Raw genomic sequence first — 20,934 nt, 5'->3', positions numbered from 1 at the left:
AATACAGAGCTGATCTCCCGCTGGAAAGAAAAATCTGTCCACGCTGCAATTAATACCACTGCTGCTAATTTCCTAACTGACCATTTTTTAAAGTAACATCAAGCTGGAAGACCCTTAGTCAAAACTTCAGTGCTTTTACCTTGTCTGGTAGGTTTTCACCACCAGAATCAGGGTGTTCTTTACCTTGGTAGGAAATCCATCTTTCAGTTGAAAACTCTATACATTTTACCCAGAAGCTTATCCATCCATTTCAAATATATTTTTATGCCAGCTCTAATACATTGCTTCTGTTCAGACCAGTATAGAGGACTTAAAAGAATTCTGAACTTCTAATTTTTGTAAAGTGGAGTTGAAGTTTATCTCCCTTGACTTCCATTAATTGTAAGCCACACAGAACAAATTTAATTCTTCTCCCACCGCACAGTCCTTCAGGTATTTAAAGACAGCTTTCATTTAACCCAGGTCTTCCCCATATAAGATGATCTATATGAGAACATACTTTGTAATCTCTAAAGCACTGTACAAACATGAGTAATGATGATGATGTTTGTTTTGATTATACGAAGCCTCTCAGAATTATCACTGTTCTGATATGTTGCCTTTCTATGGCCATGCCCCACGTTGTTAATGTTCCTTTTGAAAAGCCAAGCCGAAAACTATCCTTGTGTTCAGGCTGAGGTCTGAAGGGTTACATATCTAGACAGAGTTGATCTTTATGCCATACTGTCATTACTTAGCTCATGGGTATTGCATGGGGAGGTAGCACTGTCTAGATGGCAACTTGGTAGTGAACTGTAATTTCCATTTCATATAATGATTGGTGAATGGGGTCTCTTTCACTCTATACTAATGCAATTGATTTTCTGAACCTAAACTTCATATTTATCCCTATTACACTGCATCTTGTTTAGTATCCATTTGGTTTTGGTTTTGTCTTGATCCAGTGATTACTTCATTTGGTAAACACATACTTAAGTGCTCACTATGCATCTGACTGTGGCAGGCACAGGAGGCTCAGAGATGGAATATCAAGTCTGTGACCTCAGAGCTATCCCTTATCTTCCTGTGTATTATCTGTCCCTTCCTGCTTTAGAGAGACTGAAATTCACTAAAAGCATGTCTTCATCTAAGTTGTTGATAAACATACTGGGAAGAATGGGGCTGAGACAGAGCCCTGCAGTCTGAAGCTCAAATTCTTTTAACAGCCAACAAGCCCACTTCCCCCCCTCCCTGCCTGTACTTTGGTCCGCCAGCTATGAATTCTCATAATTGTCCTGTAGTCAAGTCTTTATATCTGCATTTTAATGCTTGACACACTGTCAGGACAGCCTTGAAAGTTATTCTCAGTGTGATGAAACAATTGTGACATTCATGTTATGAGGTAAGCGCTTATAAATAGATTACATGTGAGATTGAACTTGGACAGACTATAATATAGCATTAACGATGAAGCACACAATCATCTTTGGGAAGAATAATGGAAGCTTATTTGCTGCTGTGAAATTGTAATTACTCTGACTGGGAATCCATTGTTCAGTATAAGTTTACTGAGCGTGACACCTTGGCTTAGCTGTTGGAAAGACAGAAAGGGCATGCAGTTTATAAAATCAGCCAAGGGTAAAATGCTTGTCAAAATGTATTGTCCGATATTTTGATTAATGCTTTATGTGGCTTCATTAATTCAAAGTTATTCTCCCAATATGTTTATCTGCCCTTTCTTGTCCTATGATGGTGAAGACTTGAGATGTGTTGGGTCTCTGACTCAGGGGTGAACCTTATTTCCTTGCTTTTCACTTTTAGTGCAACTATGTGGTCCCTGCCACGCTGGTCATTATCATCTTCATCTGCTTCCAGCAGAAGTCTTACGTGTCCTCTACCAACCTGCCTGTGCTAGCCCTTCTACTCTTGCTGTATGGGTAAGGCACCTGTGGATGGGGGTAAGGCATATAGTGCCCAGTTTCTGAGGGAAGGCAGGGGACACCCAGTGGACATGTGTCTTTGTGCCTCACCAGGTGGTCGATCACACCTCTCATGTACCCAGCCTCCTTCGTGTTCAAGATCCCCAGCACAGCCTACGTGGTCCTCACCAGCGTGAACCTCTTCATTGGGATCAACGGCAGCGTGGCCACTTTTGTGCTGGAGCTATTCACCAACAATGTGAGTCTGCTGAAAGAGCAGCTCTTGTGGGGATGAGCATCTCTGTGAGCCAGAGGACAGCATGGAATAATGATCTAATGCTACTTGTCTGTGGTGTTGACCCCGCTGACCACTCCATCCTTTTTCAGATTCTCTCCCCGCCGGGTTTGAATAGCACGTCTTTCTCCTCTTTTTTTTTTTATATTTCTTAGTTTGATCAAACCCTTGAGTTTCCTTTGACAGGTTCTTTTGTACTCCTTTCTGTTTAAGTGTTGCTCTTCCCACTATTTGGTCCTGTGCCATCTTTGCTTTCCACTTGAGATGTTATCTCTGTGTGATGCCATTCATTCCCGAGGCTTTGACCAACCCTCTCTCCGTGTCTTACATAGTTATCTCCCGGATCTATGCCTTTAGCCCTCATTGTTCCCTGGAACTCTAGTCTCACGTTTTCACTTGCCTAGCAGATGGCTCCAGTTAGATTATTTCTAGGTGCCCCATACTTGACCTGTCCTAATCATCTTTTCTTTCAAAACCTAGTACCTCTCTTGCCATTCCCATCCCAATGGATGGCATTCCTATCTACCCAATCACCCCAGCTGGCAGTATTATAGTCATCATATATGCTTTTGCTTATGTCCCACATTGAACTGTTTACCTTGTCTGGTCTTCTGGTTCCAGATCTCCTTAAGGGCCCTGTCCATTCCTGTTGTTACTGTCTTTGTCCAAACACCTGAACTTAGCACGCAAGGCCTTTAGAGGTGCACAGCTCTTCCTGGCCAAATCTCACCACACCCTTTCCCAAGGCTCTGTAGTTTTAGCTGAGTTCGTTGTTGGCTTTAACCATCCATACTCCTGTAGGCCTGACTTCTTTTATTACAGAGCCTGGTAGTAACTCACTAAGCCTTCAGTACTCTGCTCAAATATGAAGCTTTCCTTACCTGCCAAGCGGGAGGCGCTCTCTTTCTCCTGTGCTCCCCAAACCCTCAGTTCATGCCTCCAGTACTACCAGTTACGTAGTAATTTCCTCAGAGTAGAGACTGTTTATTAACCTTGGCCTCCCCTGTGCCCTAACAGAGGGCATCCAGCACATGGCAACTTAATTGTTGGCTATTTGGCCACTGGCTTGACGTATACAAGAAGGATTTTTAAAATGCCTACAAAGTCCTGAAACTGCAATATTACCCAGACATGAGCAATTTGCTTTTGAAATGCTAAGCCAGTATTTTATTACGGATTTGCCTCTGATTAAAAATAACTGTTTCCAAACTTTGCTCCTATTTCTACATATTCATAGCATTACTTCAATTTTTTTTTTTTTTTTACTTCAGATTTTCTAAAGAAATTTTATTGGGTTATGTATCATCAACTATGGCTGTTACTATTGATTGGTGTCTGAATTCAAAGGTTCAGTTTGACCCCAGCGAATCCAAATTTTTCTAATCTCTCGTATTTTAGACCTTGATATATTTTTAGCCTAAACCACAAATGACATTCATTTGAAGAAATGACATTTCTTTCTTATTTTTTTTATTTTTTATTTTTTTAGAAACTGAATAACATCAATGATATCCTGAAGTCTGTATTCTTGATTTTCCCACATTTTTGCCTGGGACGGGGGCTCATCGACATGGTGAAAAATCAGGCAATGGCTGATGCCCTGGAAAGGTTTGGTGAGCGACAGCAGTGGCTAGAGGGTGCTTTCATGGAGATGACAGTTTTCATGGGCCTTGGGACTCTGGGCTTTGTTTTGGAAAGAGACTGGTGACTGGGCATAGGACTTCCCACCACTCAGAGGGTTCATGACAATGAAGCTGGATGTGGCGTGGATCTTTTGATACAACATTTGTCTGTGCCTCTGATAGCCTTGAGAAAAGTGAGAGGGCAATTTTGGAGGTAAGGAGGTAAGGAAAATACTGGCTTCATCCTGGACTCAGTGCATAAAGCCACTGGTTGGGTTTGTTAGTCACTGGAAAAGGCAAACCACAGTTATAATTGGATACAGTCCAGAGAACCAGAAGGAAGGGTACAAACTTTGGCTCTGACTACTAGGAAAGTCGTGGGTCTGTAGAGTGACCATCTATTACCTTTTACAAAGTCTATAAAAAGGTAATTTATTGCAGCTTTTTCAATCTCTAGAGTCTTTAAAAATATTTCTCCTGTGGCCACATTACTGTTCTTCATCCACTGGCTCATGTAGCTAGATGGGCCATGTTATTTAATGGACATAGAAGAGGGACTATTTTTTCTTTCTTTTCAATTAACAAGTGCACAGGAGATGTATAAGGAATGTAAGGAGTATTCCCATAAAGCCAGATGATTTAATTAGTTCAATAGGTTACATTATATGCTACTGAAAGGGGCATCTTTTTAAAGCACTCTCTAATCTTCAGTGAAACAGTTTGCTAAAATACCCTTAAAATTACCCTGGATTGTTTGCCTTTTTAAAAAGGATTTGTGGCATGTCTCATTAAAAAGGAAATATAAGATATGAAATTAGAGATCTAATACATGTTAGTTCTGAAATTCTGACTGATTACTGGGTCATAGTATATTTTCCCAAAATGCTACTCTAAATCAGACTTGAAAAGTAATCACTCCCTTACTTGTCATAGACAAGAACCATTGGTGTTTTTGGGAACATAGACAAATTTGAGCCTGAATTTGAGGAAGGGCCATGGTGTTTGGTGCCTCCATTCTGACTGGATCTCTACATTGTGTCTTCAGGGGAGAATCGTTTTGTTTCACCACTGTCTTGGGACTTAGTGGGACGAAACCTCTTCGCCATGGCTGTGGAAGGGGTGGTATTCTTCCTCATCACTGTTCTGATCCAGTACAGATTCTTCATCAGGCCCAGGTGAGCTTTTTCTCAGAACTCATGGAGCACCTGGTTGAGGGTCACAGAGGAACATGGGGAAGCACTAGTCAGTGGTGGTTTCTTTGCATTGATCTCAAGACAATCCAACTGATCCTCCTAATGTGGGTATCCTCTAGCCCACAGCACTGCTGATCCTAAAAACTACAGAGAGTATATTTTATAGGACTTGCTTAGAAATTGGGTCTTTGTCTTGAAAGATACCTTGAAAGGTTGATTTTTTTTTTTTTCTTAAAAATTTTCCCCCAAGACCTGTAAATGCAAGGCTTCCTCCGTTGAATGATGAGGATGAAGATGTGAAGCGGGAAAGACAGAGAATTCTTGATGGTGGAGGACAGAATGACATCTTGGAAATCAAGGAGCTGACAAAGGTGAGACAGTACAGGCTGTAACAACTTGTATTCAGTTGTTTTCAGCTTTATATGTTGGAAACGGTCATTTTTGCTGATTTGATTAATAAAAAGAGCATGCTTCCCCAAATATGTACATCTATACCAAGTTTCTATCTAGTATTTAATTTTATTTAAAATACACTGAGGGGACTTCTTAATGAAAGAAATCCTACTGAGAATATTTTATAATATGAAGTCTTGTTCTCAAGTATATTTGTTTTTCACACTTTACACTTTTGTGTTTGTTATTAAAACATACTAAAATTGTACATCCAGTCAGAGCTGAGGTAGGAAGAATAAATGGCTGATTTTGAGAGTCATAGTCTAAAAAGCTGGCATGTCTCCATATGTCTCAGGAGGAAGGTTTGTTTCAGCCCACGCTAGGTGCCAGAATCCCAACAATTTACTTTTTTTTTTTTTTTAAATTTTTTTTTTCAACGTTTATTTATTTTTGGGACAGAGAGAGACAGAGCATGAACGGGGAAGGGGCAGAGAGAGAGGGAGACACAGAATCGGAAACAGGCTCCAGGCTCTGAGCCATCAGCCCAGAGCCCGACGCGGGGCTCGAACTCACGGACCGCGAGATCGTGACCTGGCTGAAGTCGGACGCTCAACCGACTGCGCCACCCAGGCGCCCCCAACAATTTACTTTTTTATAATATGTACAAATAATATTTGCAGTGCTTCAATGATACATTTTTACCCTGCACAGTTTAATTTTTTAAAAATCTATCAAGTAAATGAAAAATTATATTTTAATGACTAATAGGTCTTCGGAGAAGGTTGATAGTAGGCACACCTGGGTGGCTCAGTCAGTTAAGTAGCCAACTGTTGATTTCCGCTTAGGTCATGATCTCAAAGGTTCTTGAGATCAAGCCCCATGTTAGGCTCTGCACTGAGAGCAAGCATGGAGCCTGCTTGAGATTCTCTCTGTCCCTCCCTCTCTCTGCCCCTCCCCCACTTGTGTGAGTGTGTGTGTGCACACACATGTTCTTTCTCAAAATAAACATAAGGGGTGCCTGGGTGGGCTCAGTTGGTTAAGTTTCCAACTTTGGCTCAGGTCATGATCTCATGGTTCATGCGTTTGAGCCCCGCATAGGGCTTTCTGCTGACAGTGCAGAGCTTGCTTGGGATTCTCTCTCTCCCCCTCTCTCTCTCTGCCCCCCCCCCCCAGAATAAATAAACATTAAAAAATAATAAAAACAAATAAACATAAACAGGTTGATATGAAATTAAAAATAAAAAGAAGTTCACTTTTATTTTGAGCTTCAGAGTCCTTCAGAAGCCAGTTGCTACAGAGACAGACCAAGGCTCTTAGCATATCAAATGTGTGACTTAGTTTTACTGATGAGTCTTACTTCATGTGTATTTGGGTTATAATTCCCTCTTCCACAGTTGCTTGGGATAGCTATGATTCACCATGGCTCATGAATGTGTGCACTTTGTCGGTTGCAGATCTACAGAAGAAAGAGGAAGCCCGCTGTTGACAGGATTTGCGTTGGCATTCCTCCTGGCGAGGTAAAGGCACTTTGTCTACAGTTTTCTTGTCCTTATTAATTCAAACTGTCTACCCACTCAAACAACATCTGGAAGGGTTAAAAGTGAGTTTTAAAGGCTTCTCTATTCATGTGTATGTGGAGCAATCAGTCATTGAGAAGATGGGGATCCCATTTGTCAAAAGGCTTGGGATAATGTTAGGCAATTTTAGAAAAGAATGCACGTGGGGTGGCTGGGTGGCTCAGTTGGTTAAGCATCCAACTTCAGCTCAGGTCATGATCTCACGGTTAATGAGTTTAAGCCCTGCATGGGGCTCTGTGCTGACAGCTCAGAGCCTGGAGCTTGCTTTGGATTCTGTGTCTCCTTCTCTCTCTGACCCTCCCCTGCTCATGCTTTCGCTCTCTCCCTCTCTCTTGCTCAAGAATAAACAATTTTTTTTTTTAATTTAAAAAGAAAGTATGCACGTCTCAAATGTGACTTTGTGATCGATTCAAGATGATGATGAAATTGAAATAGATTTTTTTTTAAGTAGGTTTTTTCCTTTATTGTTCATGTTTGTGTTGTTTTCTGCCCTTGAGCCAGATTAGATAGTGAAATGTGACTGGTTGGTTTTCATTACTTTTCTTTTACACATGAGCTTTGGCCTCAACCTCATGATTCAAATAATATTTACAAATATGCTCAATGTGTCTCATTACAAATTATATTTAAATATCTATATACGTTCTTAAAACCAGAAAAAATTTGACTCTTGATCAATATTTAAGAATGATGTTTTAGAATCATGTTATCTAAAAACCCAGTTGAGGTGACTATTTTATAAGGGTCATTTATATTCAGATTTTTAGTATTTTGCTTATATGGCTTACCCAATATGTTTCAGTGCTTTGGACTTCTGGGAGTTAATGGGGCTGGGAAATCATCAACTTTCAAGATGTTAACTGGAGATACCACGGTTACCAGAGGAGATGCTTTCCTTAACAAAAATAGGTAAGAAAAGACATAGAGTGTATTTTGCCACAAAAACTTTTTTTACTTTATTTAAATAAATATATTTTGATTTTTGGGGATTATAACAGTACTATGTAGTTTATAAAAATGTTGAAATACAGTGAAGTATAAAGAAAAAGATAAAAATCATCAATAATCCCACTACCTAGAGATAACCATTATTTACATTTTTTTTCTAGTCCCCATCTGTTTTTTTTTTTAAACACTTTATTCAGGTATATTTATATACCATGTAGTTTGCTTTTCCTAAGAGTACAATTAAATGATTTCTAGTCAGTTTGCAAGGTTGTGCACAGATCACCACAATCTAGTTTTAGAACATTCCCATCAGCCCAAATCTATGTTATATACACATATAAGTGTATTATAAAATTGACATGATACTGTATCTAGGTTTTTTAAAATTAGTTCACTGTTGGGGTGCCTGGGTGGCTCAGTCGGTTAAGCGTCCGACTTCAGCTCAGGTCACGATCTCGCGGTCCGTGAGTTCGAGCCCCGTGTCGGGCTCTGGGCTGATTGCTCAGAGCCTGGAGCCTGCTTCCGATTCTGTGTCTCCCTCTGTCTCTGCCCCTCCCCCATTGATGCTCTGTCTCTCTCTGTCTCAAAAAGAAATAAAACATTAAAAAAAATTTTTTTTAATTAGTTTACTGTTAATGAGGGTAGTATGAATATTTCCCAATGGGTTACATATTCTACGATGTAGACTTTACATTATTACATAAAATGCTCCTCTGTACGTTTACCTGTAGTTTATTTAATCAATTCCTTATTGCTGGACACTTGGTTTCTGTTTTTCACTATGTAAATATGTCCTTGCAGTCCTCTTGCAATTCCTCAGGCAAAATTCCTACTAGGTGAAAGGGTGTGTACTTGCTAAATTGTCCTCCCTAAAGAGTGTATCAATTATTGAGGCCACATTAAGCCATTCTCTCAGAATGCACAGGTGACTAAGTGATCTTTAAGGGGTACATCTCCACTTCAGAGACCAATTAGGCAATGTTACCCTGAATATTCTAAATATGTGGGGCTCCTCTGGGCTTTTTATACGGAGAGATGCGTTTGAACTTTTCTGACTATGATCCAAAGTAGCAAATACAGTTACCTCTCAACCTAATAAATACACAAAAACACATAAATAGGCATATCTTTTAAAAAAAACTCATCATGACCCACTAAATTTATTTTGTAGCCCACTAATGGATGATGACTCACAATTTGGAAATAATGGATAGGAGGCTACTAGCCCATAAAATTGAAAGGAGCAAGGGACTTAATGTACTCATGGGTCCCCTCTTCTGTCTCATTAACATTTTTAGTAGCAGAGTAAAGGAGGTTTAAGAGAACAGAAATTCTGAAATAGCAGGCCTAAGGCTGCACACCTGCTTCCCCAGGCTTGTTCCTAGTACCAGACTCCTTGGACATAAAGCAATGGCAGCAATAACTGGCCCAAATTAAGGTTTGTCACAGTGACTGGTTGTAAGAACTGGCTTAGGCAGTGCTGCTGTGAGGGCCAGGCCTCATGTCTGTGGACACCTCAGTCATAATTCTGGAAAAAGCTGGCCCTGGGAGTATTAAACAGATCTGCAAAGAGAAATGAATACTGCTGAAAGACCAAAGGCAGACACTATCCAGACGTGGCTGATGTGCGGCCATCAGACTGGATGGGGCCTGAGCTTCTCCCACATCAGGGATTCTTAACCTGAGCTTGGCTTCATGGGGCCCAAAAGCTGCTTCCACCAATAAATGTAAAGTTATGTCTATAGGTACATATTTTTTTTGTCACCAGATTTTTCAGAGAGCCTGTGATAAAACAACAACAATAACAACAACAAAAGACCCCAAAAACAAAACCCTTAAAAACTAGAAGGGTGCCTTTCTGGGTAAATAGTGGAACCAGGGGGCCTGGACCATATTGTGGCCGAGTCAATGTATGAACAGCAGAAAGCAGAAGGAGGGAGGTCACACCCAGAGTTGCTGGGCCTCCTCTGGGTCTGAATGGCCATGAAGGAGACTTTGGAGTAACAAAGTACTTCATACATATGACTGGGACACAGAAGTCAGTCTGGGGTCGAGACTTAGTGCTGAGGTCCTGGGATCGTGTGAGTGAGGTTGTTGGTAAAGATAGCACTGCATTTGGAATGGACGTGGGGATCTTGAAATGGGACTGAACTTGCAGATTGAGGTGTTGGGAGAGCCAGGTGCAAGTGGGCAGGACAGAGGCAGGAACCCTGATTGCCAGTGGGGGCTGGCATCCTTGGGGCGGAAAGATTGTTCCTTGAAGCTAGTGTGCTCTCTGGTTATTTTTGTCATGTACGAGCATACTTTATAGGAACATTAGGCAAGATTATCTAATCAGAATATCTCTAGATGCTTAAAACCTGACCAGTTTTTTTCTTTGCAGTATCTTATCAAACATCCACGAAGTGCATCAGAACATGGGCTATTGCCCTCAGTTTGATGCCATCACGGAGTTACTGACTGGAAGAGAGCACGTGGAGTTCTTTGCCCTCTTGAGAGGAGTCCCAGAGAAAGAAGTTGGGAAGGTACCGTGAACGCCAGAAAGCCAGCCTGTCCTCTTTGGCATGCTGACAGTAGACCTTACGGCTTTGACTTTCACAAATGACCATTGGCTTTAGGCTCTTCTTACTCATGGATGCAGCAATGTGAAATGCTGGCTCTTGACCCCTACTTGCAGGGTGGGAATCCATGGTGATGGTGGGGCAAGAGTGAGTGGCAGACGCTTGCTGGAGGGCAGAGAGGAAGTGCTGTTCCCACCCACACAGATCCCTTCCCCCTGCTTTTGGGCTCCTTGGCACTTGCTAGGTCATGATTACAGAATCTACTCAGTGAAAAGAATTTTCCTAGTCTTTACTCAGTAAAGAAACATGACATTTATAAGTATAAGAAAGCATGATAAAATTAACAAAGCAGACAAAAGTCAAAGTGCTTTTCATTACTCTAGGTTGGTGAATGGGCAATTCGAAAACTGGGCCTCGTGAAGTATGGAGAAAAATATGCTGGTAACTATAGTGGAGGCAACAAACGGAAGCTCTCAACAGCCATGGCTTTGATTGGCGGGCCTCCTGTAGTGTTTCTGGTGAGTAGGGCTGTGAATGGAAAACTATTTTGGCCTGAATGAAGAACATCACTTTTTCTAAAGTCCTGTATATCCAGGGATATTGCCTGACTGGCGTGGCTAATGGCAAGCCATTCTTCTTCCAACCAGGAACAGCAGAGAAGCCTTAGAAAACCAGAGGGAAGTTTTTTTGATACACACTGGGGTGGTTTTGCTATGCCCTCACATGCTCCAAAAGAGAGATGCTCCAGAGACCTTATTTCTCTGCTGTGGAGAACCCCGACAGGTGTGACTGAGTCTTGGATATGTGATCTGACCTTTCTCCGGAACATTCTTATCATCTATGTGTTCATCCCCTATAGATGGAAATTATGGTTTCAAGATCCCCAAGGTGGCATCTGGGTCATAGTCCTTACATACAGATAGATGAAAACAGAAGATTAGACTGGACAGTGGCCCATGGCCCTTTTTCTTCTGCGTTGAAGTTATTACAGGAAGAAGCCTTGGGTTAAGGCTTTAATGTTATCCAGACTATTTGGATCTGTAGTCTGTTTCTCTAAGACTAGCAAATATAACAGGCTAAGCTGGAGTGAGTTAGAATAAAAAAAGAAGTAAAGTAATTTTACCCAAACCTAATACAGACTTGAATAGAAATTTCAGACAAAAAAGAAGTTTAGTGTATACTTGTCAGTCATGAAAAGATGATTGAAACTAAATAGGTTTTTCCTTGCCATTTCTACTCATTTGGAGAAATTTAATTTTATTAAAAAATTCAATGACACATTTATAAGAATGAACTGGTTACAAAAAGTATGCAGTTTATTCTGGTATATAAGGTCTGGTTCTTTGGTCCATCAAGAAATAGCCTATATTTTAACTTCCCATTCATCTAATTTCAAAGATGCTTCTGCACTTAAATCTACCTTTGATGTGTTTTCCACAAATAATAGGACTTATTTTATTCTGATCACAGGATGAACCTACCACAGGCATGGATCCCAAAGCCCGGAGATTCCTATGGAATTGTGCCTTAAGTATTGTCAAGGAAGGGAGATCAGTAGTGCTTACATCTCATAGGTCAGTAGTGAAGACTTGGCTTGGCATCTGTGTTGTGTAATTTAAAAATTTTCTAAATAGTGGATTTGATCATTGTATAAAAATTAGAAAATACAGAAAGGCAAAGAGAAAAACAGTGAAAATTACCTGAAATTGCCTCACTAGGAGATAACTATCATTAGGCTACATATCTTTGCAGTTTTCTTTTGCAAATTTCTACACACGTGTGTGTGTGTGTGTGTGTGTGTGTGTGTGTGTGTGTGTGTGTGTATTTTTACAAGCAAAAATGCAAGCTTGGGGTTCTTAGATACCAGATAGATACTGTTCTTTTTCACTTAATATTTTGTAAACATTATTTCAAGTCAGTACATTTAGATGTGTCATCCTTTCTCATAGCTATGAGTTGACAGTATTCCAATAAGATATGCCCTAAAAAAAATTTATTTAACTATTCCTCTTTTTGTAGACATTTGGACTGTTTGCATTTTTTTTTTTTTTTTTTACAAGGGTAAACAGTGCGGCAGTAAACTGTGTTATTGCTACATCTTCATGTATTTGGAACAGGATGCAATTATGCCCTAGGACTCTGGGAATCTATTTCTTTCAAATTCCTGAGGTCCTATGATGTCCTGATGGTTAGAGGAGCATCTTTCTAAAACAAAAATCTCTGTGTTCCCACAGTATGGAAGAATGTGAAGCGCTGTGCACTAGGATGGCAATTATGGTGAATGGGAGGTTCCGGTGTCTTGGCAGTGTCCAGCATCTGAAAAATAGGTAACAAAGACCATTTCCTTGGGATGATACCTACTGAGAAAGCTTGCATTCTTTTTGTGAGCATATACGTGGTGGCTCTAAAATAAAGGGAAATAAATGGAACAAAATGGTTTAGTGGAAAAAATGAGGGCTTTGAGGTCCAACAGCGCTGCATTCAAATTCTGTCTTTACCTTTCACTGGTGTGTGCTCTTGCACAAATTCCTTCACCTTCCTGAGAGCCTGTATCCTAGGAATATCTACCTTGCCTTGCAAAGCACATGAAATGGGAAATTTTACACATGTTGGGATGGTTAGAGCATAGGCTTTGGAGTCCAACACAAATGAGTCCACATCCTGGGCCCTAGCACTTAGGAGCTCTGTACCAGGGGAAAGTGACTAACCCCCTGGGCTTCAGTTTCTCTGTAGCATCTGCCAGATTTCATATGTCCAGGTGAGGATTCAATGAAATCATGTGTCTAAGGCACTCAGCATGGCACCAGAATAGGTAGTCAATAAATGGTAACTAGTTCCTTCTCTCAGGTACTTATTTCTGGGTCTGTTGTGGATCTTCCTTTCTCATGGCACCAGGTGGGCAGGGTTAAATGTTCTTATGAGAGGTTTCCTGAGGATCTTCCATTTGGTTGTTTTTTTGTTTTTGTTTTCTGCTTTCAGGTTTGGAGATGGTTATACAATAGTTGTACGAATAGCAGGGTCCAACCCGGATCTGAAGCCTGTCCAGGAGTTCTTTGGACTTGCCTTTCCAGGAAGTGTTCTCAAAGAGAAGCACCGGAACATGCTCCAGTACCAGCTTCCATCCTCATTATCTTCCCTGGCTAGGATATTCAGCATCCTTTCCCAGAGCAAAAAGCGACTCCATATAGAAGACTACTCTGTTTCTCAGACAACACTTGACCAAGTAAGCTTTGAATGTCAAAAATAGACTGACTTTTGAGGGTAAGGGTTCCCAATCCCTGTCCCCTACTCCCATTATGGGTCCTAGAGCAGCTTTGACCATCTGAGCTTGAATTTCTGATCTACTAGCTATGCTATTTACTAACTGCTCTGAATGTGAAAAGGGAGATGATTCTACTTTAGAGGGTTATTGTGAGCATAGTAAGAATAATCACAATAACTACCATTTTTTGAGTCCCTACCATAGGCCAGGCCTTTTGCCAGGTGCCTTATCCCATTTAAATTAGATAACATCAGGGGCTCCTTGGTCAGTCATGATCTCTTGGTTGTGAGATCGAGCCCCATGTTGGGCTCTGCACTGGGCCTGGAGCCTGCTTAAGATTCTCTCTCTCTAGGGGCGCCTGGGTGGCGCAGTCGGTTAAGCATCCGACTTCAGCCGGGTCACCATCTCGCGGTCCGTGAGTTCGAGCCCCGCGTCGGGCTCTGGGCTGATGGCTCAGAGCCTGGAGCCTGTTTCCGATTCTGTGTCTCCCTCTCTCTCTGCCCCTCCCCCGTTCATGATCTGTCTCTCTGTCCCAAAAATAAAAAAAAAAAAATAAACGTTAAAAAAAAAAACTTAAAAAAAAAAAAAGATTCTCTCTCTCTACCTCTGCTCCTTCTCTTCTCTCTCGTAAATAATGAATAAATGAATAAACGGGTGAATAAATATTGAATGAATACATATTTAGGTTAGGTAACCTCAGGTACCAGATTCTGGCACTTAGTACCTATTTAGTAAATGTTAGTTTTTCTCTCTCTTTCCTTTTTAATCTGGCTTATAAGAGTCAAAATAGATGATTGAACAGTTGGTAATTTGAGGGGCAATAGAAAAGTTTAATTTTTAAGTGTTTGATCCTTTTTTTCAAGTTTCCCCTCTCCCTCACATAGTTTTCTTGTTAATCTATTTATGCAATCTTGTATTCTCCTACCCTACTTTCCACATGGTGAAAATACAACTTGAAAAAAAAAAAAGAACAAGTAGAGAGGTATTTATAAAGGTCCATCTTTCTTTTGACAGGTATTTGTAAACTTCGCCAAGGACCAAAGTGATGATGACCACTTAAAGGACTTGTCATTACACAAAAACCAGACAGTAGTGGATGTTGCAGTTCTCACATCTTTTCTCCAGGATGAGAAAGTGAAAGAAAGTTATGTATGAAGAATACTGTTCATGCAGAGTGACTGAAAGAAAGGAGGAACTAGCTCTCCCTTTGCACCATGTGAAGTGTTCCAAAAGAAAGAGCTGGATGTTTTTGTGGGAAGAAGTAAACTGGATACTGTACTGATACTATCTTCAATGCAATGCAATTCAATGCAATGAAAACAAAATTCCATTACAGGGGCAGTGCCTTTGTAGCCTATGTCTCGTATGGCTCTCAAGTGAAAAAGACTTGAATTTAGTTTATTACCTTATTACCTATGTGAAACTCTAGTATGGAACCCAGCGGACATATGGGTTTGAAATCACACTTTTTTTTTGTTCCTTTGTATTCTCACTGGGGTTGCAACAATAATTCATCAAGTAATCATGGCCAGTGATTATTTATCAAAATCAAAAGGCATGTACATCTTCATTCATTAAGCCGTGCCATGCCAGGAGACTGGTTTCCCGGTGACACATCCATTGCTGGCAATGAGTGTGCCAGAGTTACTAGTGCCAAGTTGCGCAGAAAGCCTGAAGGACCATGGTGTGTCATGCACCCTTTTGCGAGAGCTGCTCTGCTTCAGAGTCTATCAGCATTGTAATCAGGTGACAAAATGGTGCCATGTGTGGGAAAGGCCTGCATTGATTCCCTCTTTGATGAGCTGCTGTGGTGGCGGTAACATGCAAGTTGTGGGTGGCTCAAGACAGGTGAGACTTAGTTCCATTCTTATGTTGTCCCTTGCTTGGAGCCATGGGTCTCCGGGGGTCATTTTTCTGGGACTTTTTAAAGAAACTAAGATCCTGGAAAGAAGCCAAGAGCAGCCAAATTGTTGAGGCTGCAAGCTGCTGAGGCCAGGTCATGGGAGTAAAGAGATGGCGTGTTCAAACCTAGGGAGGCCTGTGTCCATTTGTCCTGGTTGTCTGTTAACACGGTACATTGCATCTCAAGATCTTCCTGTTTGACAGAAGTGTAGTATTATTTCTGGCTTTTTAAATTAATCTAGAATATGAAAAGATGGAATTGTATTTTGACAAAAATCTTTGTACTTTTAACGTTATTTGGAATTTTTAATTCTGTCAGTGACTTGTGAATCCTTGGAATGGCCTCTTTGTAGAACCCGTGGCATAGAGGAATATGGCCTCACTGCTTCACTAGCTATTTCTTATGGAAGCCTGCAGGTGTATCCTCTGACTAGTGCCTAGTGACTAGAAAATAAAGTGATGGTCAAGATCTCATGACAATACTATATTTGAGTTTAAGGTCATCATTTAAAATATTCTTAATCTCAGTTTATTAAGTATTTTTTGAGTGTATATTATAGCTGAATTGAGTATGTATGTATGTATGGATTGGGTGGGGAGAAATTAAGTCTCAGTAGATAATCCCTGTGCCATGTTATTCAGCTAACAGGTTTACAAATAATAGGTTGTTTTGTTGTTGTGGGAGCCCAGTGAAGGAATACTGGGCAGCTTTTTTTTTTTTTTTTTAAATAGCAACAGTGCAAAAGCCAAAAAAGTTTAACTGTCATAAGGGTCTCAAGACTAAATAATGAGTACTTTCACAAAGAAGATCACTAGCTTCAAAACTTGAGTAACGCAACTTGTGCTTAAGGCGTTTAGTACCCTCAAATAATTGGCTTTGAAGATCTTAGACACCCCATTCTGACAATCTCAAAATTTTCATCTCCTCAATCCTGAATCTGTTATGAAAAAAATAAAAACAGCAAATGCCCACACATGAAATATATTTCAGACGTTTCCGACCCAGTCTTTTTTTTAGTCAGTAAACATTTTAAAAAATATTATTTCACTAATGCCTAATGTGATCTGTCTTAAGACAACAAAAATATGAGGGAAGTACTGTTGGGTGAAGTTCAAGCCGTCTTTCAATGTTATTACTGATTTCTTCTTTTTCTAAAATTTAAATATTAACTCTAAAGGTGTTAAGATTTCAGATCTATTTCAAATCTATATTTTTTTAAATTTATAGAAAGTTATCACATAACTTGTTTGGAAAAAGAGAATGACTTAGAAATTAATGTCATTATTTTCTAAAATGATAAACAGGTAATGAAGGCCTAGTTCCAGTAACCATTGGCATGATGAGGTGATTATATTTTGTGCTATCTCTAATAAGATTCATAATTTATTTTCTCACTGTTTAATATTTTTAAAAATCAAACTTTTGTTAGTTTTCCCAGTTCACTATTATCATGTTCTAATTCTCTATTAAATCAGTGAATAGCTAGATCTTGGCTTTAATTACTCTGACTTCAAGGTCACATTGAAAAAAGATCAAAAGACACTGTGAACTGTTGTGAAAAAACAAAAAAAAAATTTTCAATATAGATTTTAAAAAGATCTCTTCTGAAGCTAGGAACAATCTACAGTTACACACTGACTTTGTGGTTACATTTTAGACTATCCAGATAGTATTTTACATTTTCCTTTGTAAACCTAATCGTAGTAGAAATTTTTTACCAATTCTCAAGTAAAAATTCTATATATTCCCCGTGGAAATGTAAGTATGTGAGGTTCAAAAATTCTCAAAAGTGTTCAAAGATTGCTGCTTTTGCTTCTTTTGGACAACTTGGAAACTTTATTAACAACTGTGAATGTGAAAAATACAAAAGAAAACAGTAACAAAGCCCTGTATACATTAAACATTCAGCATAGTTCATTGTTAAAAAACAGCCAAACCTCAAACTACTGTATTTCAATCTGTACTGAAAGCGTGTTCATTGTGACTATTATATGTTGCACATCCTTCATTCACTGTAATCATTGATGAAAGGGATTTGTCTGTTTTCTTCTCGTGGTTGTATATATCAGGTAAATTTTCTTCCAAAGAGCCATGTGTCCTATGTAATAATGAACCACTTTGATATGAAGATATTAATTTGTACCCTTATAACAATTTACTAGTCATGATATAGTACTATAGTAAGATGGCTCTAATTCTCTTCAAAATTGTTGCATCCCTTTTATAGAATGTTTATATTTCCATAAGGATTAAGTTTTCTCTCTTCTTATACCCTAGGATGAAGCTATGTTTTTGTGTGCTTTTTCTTTATCATTGGCCCCTTCATTCCGAGCACTTTATGCTGTCTCTAATGGGATCTATTTTTGCACTGGAATATCTGAGAATTGCAAAACTAGACAAAAGTTTCACAACAGATTTCTAAGTTAAATCATTTTCATTAAAAGGAAAAAAAAGAAAAAAATTTTGTATGTCAATAACTTTATATGAAGTATTAAAAAAACATATTTCTATGTTGTAATGAGTCACGAAATAAAGCTGTGGCAGTTCTGCTGGTCTATGCAAATTTATTTCCATGCATCTGTAGCACCACCTACTGTTAATGCTTATAAAGCCATCAGGAGAGTAAGAAATGTCCGCCTGTAGTAGAAAAGCTATGTAGTAGCCTGTAGTAGAACAGGCTAAATGTCCTGTTGGAAAGAGGGCTGAGGGGACTACTTGGAAATAAAGGGTGTTTGCACTTTCATAATTTGGTTAAGATAGTAAATATTAAGTTTAAGAGGTTTTTAGATAAAAGCTTAATGATTTCGAAGCTATAGAGATCTCTGAAAACACTGTGTAGCTAAACCTGTTTAATAAAAGTCTCACTGCTTTATTTGGTATAGAAGCTACAATGGCTGCCTTCAGTTGTCCTTTACGGATTCAACTGAAAATACAAGGACAGAGCGTGGCAATTGTCCTGGGCATGTGGCCTGGGGGAGTGCAGAAAAGTGGAAACAGTAGAGGAACATCAGAGGTGCCTTCCTTCTGTAAGAAGTGCTGTGCAATCGCAAGCCAAGGTTATGTAGGCTCTGATGACACACATGGATATAGTTTTAATACCTCACTAGCAAAATCTCAGAAAAGTTGTCTGCTTATCTTACTAATGTGAAGAACGTCTGTCAAACACCCACTGGTAGGCTGCACGGTGGAGTCATGGCCCTATGTGGGACCTCCTCAGAATGGCCGGGACAACGGGTAGTGAGCGGTCCTTTGCTAAGGTGCACATCTGGCTGTGTGCAGAGGAGGGTCTTGGTTTGTGACGGAGCCTTCTAGACCACTCAGCCTCTGCGTCACAGCTCTGTCTTTCCCTCTTAATGTTCACATTACCAAAACTTAAATGAAATTCTAGAAAACAGTTTGTGGAAAATGACTACTGAGGGAGAGAAGAAAACTACTGAAAAACTAAAAGGCAAGTAACTTAGATAATGTAAGTTACCCGTGGGTCTTGAGGGAAATCTTCTATATAGAGAAAAGCCTAAATAAACACTTGAAGGTTCAAAAAAACCTCGGAACCTTTAAAATGTTAATGCATATATTATATATGAAAAAGTATAAGAAAATTAGCTCCCTTTTTCCAGTGTTTTACTGTGTTGTCAGACAATGTAATCCTCAATTACCTGTCTGCCCTATGGGGTAAGCAATACCATTTGATATATGGGGGAATTGTGGCTCAGTGGATAAATAACTTGTTTAGACCACTATCAAAATGGCAGAGAGTTCTTTCTGGTGAGGTGGTGTATCAGTTAAGATTGCCCTCATAAAATTAGTCTGGAATCGTAATTTAACAAATATTTATTAAACTCTGTTGTGCACCATATACCTTTCTAGGTTCTGGGGATGCAGTGTTGAAGACAGAGTTCCTGCTCTAATGAACTAAAATTTCAGTGGAGAAATTATATTCGCATTCACGATGGATATGTAGACAAATACAATAAATTCAGACCATAGTAAGTGCTAAGAAGAAAATAAGCCATGGCAATGAGATAACGATGGAGAGGCAGCCATCTGAAGAGTGACATTTAAGCTCATATCTCATAAAATAAGCAGGAGCCAACATTTGAAGGTGGGCAGAGAGAACCTTCCTGGAAGAAGGAACACCTGGTGACAAAGGCCCCAGGTGGAAAAAAACTTGGCAAGCTGGGGAAGGAGGGAGAGAATTCCAATGTCTCCGGACTGGTAGAAGGGGCAGAAACCAGAACCTATAAGGCCTAGCAGGCCATGGCAAGGTATCTGGATTTTATTGTTAGTGCAATGAGAAGCCACTGGAGAGTTTTAAACAAGGTAAATGGTTTGATCTAATCGCTGTTCAGAAAGAAAGCTGGTTGTATGGGGAGAAAGGACAGTAGGGAGGCAAAGCGATAATGGGAGGAATAGGAATGTTCAGGATCTCTTTTACTGACAGAGCCAAAGGCACTGTTGACAAGATCCATGTGGGGGTTGAGGGAGAGAGAGCTATTAAGGTTTGTGACCCAAACTAAGCAGGTGGTTGTGTTAAAATATGGCTGCTATTTCAGTCTGGTGCTCAGGAACAATGATGGGAAAGAAGGTAAAAATGTGTGAAACATCAGCACAGCACATGTATGGTATTTAAGCCTTGGGACTGACCTATAAAGAAAATGAAGACAGAAAATATTGCTGTGCTCTGAGATCCTTCCCATATTTAGAGAGAAGCCAGCAAAGGAATAGGGACTGGCCAGTGAGGAGGAAAACCTGAGTATGATGCCATATATCGAAGCTCAGAATCCAGTGTTTCAGGAAGGCGAAGATGGTCAGTTGCGTCCAACACTGCAGAGAAGAGGAGCAAGGTAAAGGCAGAGAAAAAGATAGATTTTGGTAAGACAAGGTCTTTGGTGACCTTCTTAAGAGTCATTTCAGTAGATTGACATGGGTCAAGTTGAGGGAAGAACAAGAAGTGAAGAGGGTGAATATATATAACTATGGAGAGCTCTGCTTTAACGGGAAGCAGAAAACATGACAACAGCCATATCACAAAGCTTTTATTTGCATTCCTGTTAATAGTATAGGCTGCACCTAAACACCATGTCACCTTTCCTTTCAATTTTTTGGTTTTAATCCTTTAGACATTTCTTCTATCAAGAGGCTTATAACACTTGTTTTGTAAATTTCCCTTAAGACAGCTAATTCATGATTTACTATTTTATATTCACAGTATGTTTTAGAAACAACATAGCTGTAAATATTAGACTATCAAGAGAGTTTGGAAGTACCAAACCTAGTTTTAG

The 20,934-nt window shown here is 39.8% G+C and overlaps 1 protein-coding gene across 4 annotated transcripts in view; it reads left to right on the top strand.

Moving 5' to 3' along the window:
• LOC121034775 (phospholipid-transporting ATPase ABCA1) overlaps positions 1 to 18,215 on the top strand; it is a 133,763-nt gene extending 115,548 nt beyond the window's left edge. For 2 of the 4 annotated variants that reach the window (XM_040481868.1, XM_040481866.1), the window contains 13 exons: positions 1,801 to 1,916; positions 2,013 to 2,157; positions 3,683 to 3,806; positions 4,861 to 4,990; positions 5,259 to 5,379; positions 6,856 to 6,918; positions 7,781 to 7,887; positions 10,310 to 10,451; positions 10,871 to 11,005; positions 11,958 to 12,061; positions 12,722 to 12,814; positions 13,467 to 13,710; positions 14,764 to 18,215. In XM_040481868.1, the coding sequence (XP_040337802.1) occupies positions 1,801 to 1,916; positions 2,013 to 2,157; positions 3,683 to 3,806; positions 4,861 to 4,990; positions 5,259 to 5,379; positions 6,856 to 6,918; positions 7,781 to 7,887; positions 10,310 to 10,451; positions 10,871 to 11,005; positions 11,958 to 12,061; positions 12,722 to 12,814; positions 13,467 to 13,710; positions 14,764 to 14,904 (1,665 nt within the window). In that variant the 3' untranslated portion in view covers positions 14,905 to 18,215. The remainder of the gene's footprint in view (positions 1 to 1,800; positions 1,917 to 2,012; positions 2,158 to 3,682; positions 3,807 to 4,860; positions 4,991 to 5,258; positions 5,380 to 6,855; positions 6,919 to 7,780; positions 7,888 to 10,309; positions 10,452 to 10,870; positions 11,006 to 11,957; positions 12,062 to 12,721; positions 12,815 to 13,466; positions 13,711 to 14,763) is intronic. The other 2 variants (XM_040481865.1, XM_040481867.1) reach the window with 1 other exon arrangement.
• Positions 18,216 to 20,934: the final 2,719 nt, after the last annotated feature.

This window comes from Herpailurus yagouaroundi, unplaced genomic scaffold (assembly GCF_014898765.1).
Source record: "Herpailurus yagouaroundi ecotype Mexico unplaced genomic scaffold, PumYag 160, whole genome shotgun sequence".
NCBI classification, from domain to species: domain Eukaryota; kingdom Metazoa; phylum Chordata; class Mammalia; order Carnivora; family Felidae; genus Herpailurus; species Herpailurus yagouaroundi.
The sequence above is the reverse complement of the archived record's forward strand: the minus strand, read 5'-3'. Positions and strand labels throughout refer to the sequence as shown.